At 36.4% G+C, this 9,851-nt stretch overlaps 2 protein-coding genes across 2 annotated transcripts in view; both read right to left on the minus strand.

Moving 5' to 3' along the window:
• Positions 1–810, minus strand: part of LOC107648152 (cytokinin riboside 5'-monophosphate phosphoribohydrolase LOG3) — a 3,635-nt gene extending 2,825 nt beyond the window's left edge. The window contains exon 1 of the mRNA XM_016352134.2: positions 474–810. Coding sequence (XP_016207620.1) covers positions 474–590 — 117 coding nt within the window. The 5' untranslated portion in view covers positions 591–810. The remainder of the gene's footprint in view (positions 1–473) is intronic.
• LOC107646797 lies at positions 4,238–4,972 on the minus strand. Its single transcript, XM_016350952.1, has one exon. It carries the CDS (start codon positions 4,970–4,972, stop codon positions 4,238–4,240), a length of 735 nt encoding a protein of 244 aa, XP_016206438.1.

Raw genomic sequence — 9,851 nt, forward strand, 5'->3', positions numbered from 1 at the left:
AGAAACAAAAGGCCAGAAAGAAAAAAGAAAAGGGGGGAATGGTAATGATTCTTCAATGGTCACTCAGCAAATGGCACTTGTGCCTCCGTACAAGAGAGAGGCTCAACAGAAAAAGAAAACAAAGATGGAGACTTGTAAAGTTTCGGAGAGAGTTGACAAATAAATCAAAAGCTCTCAGAAACCGAAACGTAGCAACCAACAGATATTCTTGTACGAAAAGCAGAAAATATTTTTATTTTTTTAATAATTAAAATACCAAGTTGAAACCCAGAGAAATAAGATACAGAATTGCAACTAATATCAAAGCACATACTCACTCAACAGAAATGTGCTTTGACGTTGTTGTTTATGATGATGAAGTATTTAGAGCAAGCAAGAGACATGTGATAAGTGAAAAGTGAAATAAGTAACAAAAGGGTATTTTCGGAATGAAATTAATAACTAATAAGGTAGTTATAGTTAATTAGCTATACCAATTCGTTGGCAAGCTGAATAGCAGCATCTTGGTAGGTAGTTTTCTTGCCGGGGCTACTTCCGCAGAACACACAAATCCTTTTGAACTTTGAATGCCTTATCTCATTCCTCTCCATTATTTCTTCTTTTCTAACTATAACTTAGTTAGTTAGTTAGTTAGTGTGTAAGGGAGCACAACAAGAATCCAAATCCGAATCTGAATCTTAATCTCCCTCAAAATCGAATTCAACAAGGCAACACTCTCCCTCACTCAAGAGAGAGTCAAGAGTAGTAGTGTTATGGTATGGCTAAGGCTATGGATGTTGGTTGGGCAATAAGGCCTCCGAGTTTCGTTGCTTTATAGAAACCGCATTGCTCCTCGCACGTGACTCCCAATCCTTAGCACGAGCGGGCTACTATTCTTATTTCTTACTCAAATAAACAACTTCAAAAAGATAAACCAAACTTATGTACCTCTTAATCAACACTAGTTGATGACTTATTTATTTTGAGTAAAATTGTTGTACTCCTTTGTAAGTTTGTAGGAATAGATACAGATAAAAAAGTTTAAAGTTCTCCGCTTTAAATTATGTAGTTAAATTTACATTAAAATAAGTAGAAATATCTTAATTTCTTTCGTTTTAGCGTATTTTGTCTAAACAAAAATGGCTATTGAAAAGAAACTACTAAGTGTCCTGTAGGGATATTTATGACATACTCCAATTTGAAAGATTACTCATCATGTTTCATATTCATGAAGAAATTTGAGTGTATTACTGTAAAAAAATATGTAATTATTTTGTGATATAGTTTATTTAATGTTTTATTTGGTAGCTAGCTGATTATAATGTTCGTTTTTGTAAAATTTATTTAACTAAATATTTGTTATTTATGTATGTGATGTTTGTGCCAAGTACTTATTTCCATCAATCCGTCTAATATAAATTATATGCAATTAATTTTAAAATAAGGTATATGGGAAGAAGTAATAGCAGCTAGTAAAGTATATAGAAATTTATTTATTTGTGTTTTGATGATTCAACGAATTCCACCACCCAAAATATGATAATTGGTGTGGTGTGATGATCAGTATCTTGAGAAGCTAAGCTATGTAGCAGCAGTAGAATACCTAGTCAAGTAGTGATGGCCAGTGATCACTCATACTAGTGCCAATTATGCCCACAACACACACACACCCCCATTTTCCCTATGTCCTTAACACCTGTTCTCTTTTCTAGTGGCCCTTCCCCAAAAGTGTCACAACAAAATCATTCATCAGCTTTTCCAATTTTTTCTCTTATCTATAAGAAAAGGCTGGCCACTCCTTCAACTAACAAATTAAATTTAACTCATGATTCACTCCATCCGTATATTATTATTTTTTTTTCTTTTAAAATTGAAGGATTTTTTCCTACTATAAAATAAAAAAAATATTATTTTCCAAAAAATATTATCCGCATTTTAAATCCCAAAATATTTTTTTTTTTTTGTATTTTGGATGAGTTCGCTGCACCCTCAGCAAACTCTATTATTTTTTGTAAAGTTCACTGCACCCTCGCAAACTTCTAGTTTTATATGAAGTTCGCCTTATCTCCAGGCGAACTTTGAGTCAAATGCTCCATAACCACCAACAAGAAAAAGAAAGAGAATAAATAGAGAATATACAGAGAGACATTAAAGAGTGAAGAAGATAACATAAATAGAGAATTCAATAAGTATGGCTTCTTTAATATCGCCAGCAACAATAGCAACTATTATTATCGTCTCTAGGAATATACAAGAATAGAAACCTAGTTTAGTGTAATTTGGGTGACAAGAAAAGTTGGGGAGTTGAATACTGGACAGACAACAAGCATAGCTTCTTCAACATTGTCAACGGCAATGACAACTATTATCATCGTCTCAAGGAGTACACAAGTACACAAATAAGTCGTTCCCAACTCGAGAAAAAAAAAACGTCGTTCCCAACTCGAGAAAAAAAACGTAGAAATTTGAAGTTAGTCGGAGTGCATCGAACTTTATGAATTTTATAAAGTTAACTGGGTACGACAAACTTGCCCCCACAAAAAAACGTATTACGGTATTTAAAGTTCAGATAATTTTTTTGGAAAAATAATATTTTTTTTATTTTATAGTAGAAAAAATTCCTAAAATTGAATGACTAAGTTAATTTGGTTTTTAATTTTTTAAAATAACTAGTGTTTTTAATTTTTTTATTCGTAACAACATTATAGGAATATGAATCTTTTAAAATTACGTCGTCTTTGTTATGACATTATATATTATAGCACAAAAGATTTATATTATTTTATTAATTTTATTTTTCTGTAGCACAGAAAGGTAGAAAAAATAAAGAATAAAAAAAAGATAAAAAAAAGGAAGGGAGAGAGATTTTTAATTTTGGAGAAAAAAATTTTATTTTAATTGTAATGAAAGAATATCTCATGACACATTTTAGTTTGTTAAATTAATAATATAAAATATAAGTTACATATAAAGTGGAAAGGATAGAGAAAAATAGAGAAGGAGGGAGATATAGTTAAAAAATAGAAGAAGGGAGTTTATTAATTTTGAAGGAAAATATTTTATTTCAATTTTAATGAGTATCATGTGGAACATTTTGATTGTTAAATTGGTAATATAATAATATAGTTATATTTTAATTTCAATTTTAGTTATAATTAGAGAATGTCATGTTGCACATTTTAATGATCAAATTTGTAATTAATCATTGATAATGATATATAAGAAAGATAGAGTGAGTGAAGAAATGAGAGAGATAGAGAAAATGGGAGAGAGAAGATGAAAACTCTTTAATTTTGGAGGAAAAAATTTGATTTCAATTGCAATGAAAAAGTGACATGTAGTACATTTTGGTTGTAAAATTAGTAATATATAATAGAAATAATAGATTAGTTAAGTTTTTTGTTTTAGAATTTTGACTTTTAGTTAGTTTTTTTTGGGTAAGTCCCGTTGTCACAACTATTAATTGATGTAGATGATTAAATGTTATTCTAGTAAGTAATGATAGACTGACATATTCTCTAAGATTTGAGTTTTTGGATTTGAGAGGAGTTGAGAGGATTTGGGAGAAAATCACTTGGCATTGATACTCTGGCGGGTTAAGGTCATAGAAAAAAAATTGTTTGTACCAATTGAACGGCGTTGCTCACGTGGCTAGAAATATCAATGAAGAGGTTAGTTGTTTATAAGTTGTTCTCTTTATATGTTAGTTGTTTGCTATTCCGTTCATATGTTATGTCACTTTGTTGGGTATTTTGGTATTTTTATAATGAATTTGAAGATGTTAGTGATTTATCTGTTAAAATTTTATTAGTACTAGTTTAATTTTTTTTATTAATTTATGTGTTAGTCTTTTATCTTTGAATTATTTATTTTATAAATAATTTAGGTGTTAGTGATTATCTATTAAAAATTGATTAGTACCAAATTAGCTTTTTAGTTAATTGATGTGTCAAATTTTTATCTGTGAAGTATGTAATTTATAAATAGTTTAGGTGTTAGTGATTTATCTGTCAAATTTTGATTAGTACCAGTTTAATTTTTTGTTAATTTATGTGTTAGTCTTTTATCTTTGAATTACTTATTCCAGGGTAAAATGCATAATTAAACCAAACCCAACTCAATATTATAGAATTCACCCAAATCTGAAAATGATACATGGATCTCCCAAATTACCCTCTATTACCTTCACCAGATGCTGACTAAACTGCTGTCTGGTTCCCAACTGGGCCTTTGCCTCTCTTCCCTTGCGAACAAATAGCTAGGTCAACCTCCCGTACATGGACTTCACCAGTGAATAAATTAGAAGGTTTCTCACTCTCTTCAGTATCGAATTCACACACTCAGAGATATTTGTCGTCATATGTCCGAATCTCCTCCCCTCATCCCAATGCTGAGTCCATATCGCATACACAATCCTGTTAGCCCAATCACACATGGCAGGGTCCTCGGATCGGAGAATATCAAACCAATAGTCAAATTCAACCTTAGTCTTGGCATAAGCCGCGTTCACAAGAAGCTTACGTGCATCCTTGCCCTTAAAAGTTAGGGCAAATTTTGCGGCCACATGTCGAATACAGAATGTATGGTAGGCAGCGGGTGGTAGCCAACCTCCGTCGGAAGCCTCCAGTGCGGCCTTGATGCTGTTGTGTTGATCCGATATCACAGGAATACCTGGTTGCAGAGTGATGTGCTGGCAGAGGTGGGATAGAAAAAATGACCACGACTTAGCATTCTCACCCTCCACAAGTGCAAATGCAACAGAAAGGTTGTTGGAGTTTCCGTCCTGAGCAATCGCAACGAGCAACGTACCACCGTATTTGCCGTACAGGTGGGTGCCGACAATACTGACCAACGACTTGCAATGTCGGAAGGCCTCAATACACGGTGGGAATGTCCAAAAAAGCCGATGGAAATAGGCATGCGACTGATCCACTTGCCCACCCACTCGCACAGGACTCCTCCTCAACACTGCAATACTACACGGAATCGTCATCTGCACACCTAGTACTCATCGTGGTAACTCATTGTATAACTCATCCCAATCTCCGTAAATCCGTGCCATGGCCTTCTGCATAGCCAACCAAACCCTCCTGTAAGTAGGTCTAAAACCAAAATGTGCCTCTGTCGCATTCAGCAGTACCTTGATGGACACGGCAGCATCAAATCTAACCACTGGCAGTATGAATGCCGATATCACATGATAATCAAGATTCCTGTGATCACTCAATATTGACGTGGCCAGATAAGTATGAGGTCCATTGTACCGTTTTACCTTCCAAATACCACTACGCTGGCAGAGACTGATCCGAATCAACCATGTGCATCCGTTGCCAAATTCATTGCACTTCCCATAGTACCTGCGATAATCGGACTCCACCACTTTTTACTGAACCCTGCGTCGGATACTATAGGTCTTCACGCTTAACACGATCTCCTCTTTATCCTGAAACTGCTGACCAACCTGAAACTCTGCTAGTGCTCTAGTATCCTGTGAGCCTCTGGCACTAAATCCAACAAGTTCGCCAGGAACCTCCTGTTGTCTCATGACATCTAAGTCCAAATTTGAAAAATACGGGGGTACTGTTGAGTCCCTGAACTAGATGCTCCACCACCCCCAGTCGGATTACTCCCTGCTATGTTATCACCACTATCATCAGCAATGATGTCCGGCTCCATATCATCATCGTCATCATCATCCCGTAATACATCGTCTATACTATCCGGTGTTCCACCCTGTAATGAAACCGACACCATATCAATAATACCTACTTCTCCGTCACCACTGTAATTTAGATCAGGTGTAAAGGACGGAGAGGCAACCAACATTGTCTCAGGTGCAATTACAAGCACGGATAAAGAGGCACCAACAGGCCTCGAAATAGAACAGGCTGCCGTTATTGGAGGTTAAAGATTCCAGTTTGAACCTCTTGAGCTAGAGACGACATCTACAAGCTTGGTCAACAACTCAGGGGTCCTGACCTCGGGAAACTACCGACAACAATGGAACAGAACTTTCAAATCTTCGTCACTCCCTATGACAAACGAATCGTATTTCACATCATTCCGCAAAACTGAAATCAGAATTCTATAGAATAACTTCTCAACCCGTTTCACGCCTTGCAACCCTAGTTTTTGGATTATAGAATTCAGGAACTCAGCGAACCTCGTTGAAAGTTTCAGGAAAATATTAAGGGGATCCTTATCAGTAAACTTAATTCCAGAACATATTTTTTTCTTAATGGACCCTCTATAGTGCACCAATACTAAAACACTATCCTCACTAGCCATTGTGTTTCACACTCATAAGGAATTCACGTTCATATCATATTTATATAGATTGTCCTCACACTAAATCGAATTTGCATAGTTTGATTTATGAATGCATAGTAATTCGAATCAGTGTCATTCGAATTATATTGGGACAAAACTAGGGGTAAATTGAAACAGCTTGTTTCGAATTACTAGGGGGTGTTACATGCATGCATAAATCAAGTTGGTGTGATTCGATTTACTAGGGACGTGACATGCATGCATAAATCAACTTAGGGTGCTTTGATTTGCATTTTTCTTGGTAATTCGTCTTTTATCTATTAATTCGATTTGCATTTTTGTGCATGTATTGTATTCGTCTTTTATTTATTAATTATTTAATTTTAAAATAATTAAAGTATTAGTCTTTCTTTTATTAAAATTTGATTAGTACCAAATTAATTGTTTTGCATGATGCAGCTAACTAGGTGCATTACTGGTGTTAAGAGGTAACAGAATATGCCTCTACATGACTAGATCATACCTTATTTGAAAATTATGGGTTTGTATTACTTGGCGAGGCTAAACAATCATTGATTCTGGGTGGATGAGACTCTGGTGAGTGCATTCATTGAGAGGTGGTGTCCTGAGATGCACACGTTCCACATGCCATTCGGAGAGTAGTCAAGCATTGTCAGTTGCCTCTAGGACAGCCTTGATGCCATTGTGCCTGTCAGAGATAACAAGAATGCCCTCTTATAGCATCACATGCTGTCGTAGGTTGGATAAGAAAAAATACCACAACACCGCATTCTTTCCCTCCACAATTGCGAACACAATGGGTAAAATATTTGAGTTTACATTTTGTGTGATAGCCAGAAGCAAAGTACCTCCATATTTGTCATACAAGTGAGTACCATCAACGCTGAATAATGGCTTGCAATGTCAAAAGGCTTCCATAAAAGAAAAAATATCCAGAAAAGACGATGAAAGTACACTGTAGAGTCATCAATCTATTTTCCAACTCTAACTGGAGAAGTCTTCAACACTGTAATGGTTCCGATTATGGTGGACTGGACTCCAAGCATCCAATGTGGCAACTCATTGTAGGACTATTCCCAATCTCCATAGATTAGTGCTATTGCCTTCTTCTTTGCCATTCAAACCTTTCTATAGGTAGGCCTGAAACCATAAGTTGCTTCTGTTGCTTCCTGCAATACCTTTATCATAATTGCAGCATCCGCTCTAACTAACGAAAAGATCCTCACACAGATGACGTGGTAATCAAACTGTCGGTGATCGCTTGAAATAGATGTAGCTAAGCAAGTGTGCGAATCAATCAACTGCAATCTTTGTTGAATTCTTTGCATTTTCCATGGTACTTAAGATGATCTGATTCTAACACCCTGTACTCAACTTTTCTACGAATGCTATAATCCTTCACACTCAACACAGTTTCCTCTTTATTCTGGAATGATTGTCTAATCTAAAATTCTGTAGGAGTGGTTCCATGATGCAATCCTTGACCACCAAAGGTAGCATCTACATCCGATTGTTGCCCATAGCTTCCAAGTTCAAGGTTGAAAAGTGTGGATGATACTGTTTGTTCCGAAACTTAATGGGCCCTGCTTTGTATGTGGATTGCTCTTTGTATCCTCGTTACTTTCCCTAACTGTATCGACAGGCTCTTCGTTGGAATCATCCTCTCACATTGCATTTTCAACTTGATCAGGTTCACTATCATCTACAGAATCAGGAATCATGATAGGAGAACTAGCCATCTCAATAGCCAGCTTCCAGAACGAACGATTCTCCAATGCTACACAACCATGTTCATCCACACAATTCAAATCAACCACAATGGATGGGGATGCAACGATCAGACAAGCCGGTGCAACCACAGGCATCGAACTGGAAGCATCCCCAAGCCAGTCGAATGAGAATTCGGAGCTGATGACCCAGAACTGTCAACATTATCCTCCAACTTCAGATATAGCTCATATATTCTGACCTCCGAAAAAATTCTTCGACAATGAAACAGAACCTGCAGATCTTCATCAGACCCTATCATAAATGTATCATACTTCACACCAGTTGATACAACTGCAATAGGTATCTTATAAAATAACTTCTTTACTCACTTGGTCCCAAACACTCCAAATTTCTACAATATACTCGTTTTTAGATTTCACAAGGTTTTCGATGAACGGAAAAATACATTCAAGGGTTCCTTGTCGGTAAGCTTCGCACCCTCTCTTTTGCTTTTATGAATTTTTCCAGAGTAATGCACTAGTACTAAGAAACTATCACCCTCACTAAACATTGTAAAAAATGACTCTCTCCTTGACAATTACCCTCCACTCGTATACATAGAGCCAACAATATTCATAAACTGTGGTAGGAGTCTGATAAACCACTATTTTATGGTTTATCTTGTGCTCAATTGAGTGGTTTTATCAAGTCTTTACACACTTATTCATATGATTTTCATGATTTTACAATTCTTTTCCAGATTTTGTTCTATGATTGAAAACTTGCTTCCTAAGCCTTTAAATTGTGTATTTTCAATTCTCCTTTATACCATTCGATGTCGTGATTTGTGCGTTCAGTGTTTTTAGGCTTTATAGGTGGTGCACGAAATTGTGATCATCAATGGTGCCAACAACTTGGTACGCACAATTGTAATCTCAACTCTTTGTCACAACTCCGCATAACTAACCAGCAAGTGCACTGGGTCATCCAAGTAATATACCATACGTGAGTAAGGGTCGATCCCACAGAGATTGTCGGCTTGAAGCAAGCTATAGTCATCTTGTAAATCTCAGTCAGGCGGATTCAAATGGTTATGGAGAATTAATAATTAAAAGATGAATAAAACATAAAATAGGATAGAGATACTTATGTAATTCATTGGTGAGAATTTCAAATAAGCGTATGAAGATGCTTTGTTCCTTCTGAACCTCTGCTTTCCTATTGTCTTCTTCCAATCATTCATACTCCTTTCCATGGCAAGCTTATGTTGGGTTTCACCGTTGTCAATGGCTACCTCCCGTCCTCTCAGTGAAAATGGTCCAAATGCGCTGTCACCACATGGCTAATCAGCTGTTGGTTCTCGATCATGTTGGAATAGGATCCATTGATCCTTTTGCGTCTATCACTACGCCCAACACTCGCGAGTTTGAAGCTCGTCACAGTCATCCCTTCCTAGATCCTACTCAGAATACCACAGACAAGGTTTAGACTTTTCGGATCTCAGGAATGCTGCCAATTGATTCTAGCCAATACCACAAAGACTCTAATCTCATGGAATGGAAGGCTCGGTTGTCAGGCAAGGCAACCATGCGTCATGAACCAGGAGGCCAAGAGATACACACTCAATCGAAGGTAGAACGGAGGTGGTTGTCAGGCACGCGTTCATAGGTGAGAATGATGATGAGTGTCACGGGTCATCACATTCATCAGGTTGAAGTGCAATTGAATATCTTGGAATAAGAATAAGCTTGAATTGAATAGAAAAACAATAATACTTTGCATTAATTCATGAAGAACAGCAGAGCTCCACAACTTAATCTATGGTGTGTAGAAACTCCACCGTTAAAAATACAAAAGTGATAATGGTGATC

This window comes from Arachis ipaensis, chromosome B06 (assembly GCF_000816755.2).
Source record: "Arachis ipaensis cultivar K30076 chromosome B06, Araip1.1, whole genome shotgun sequence".
In the NCBI taxonomy this organism is placed as follows: domain Eukaryota; kingdom Viridiplantae; phylum Streptophyta; class Magnoliopsida; order Fabales; family Fabaceae; genus Arachis; species Arachis ipaensis.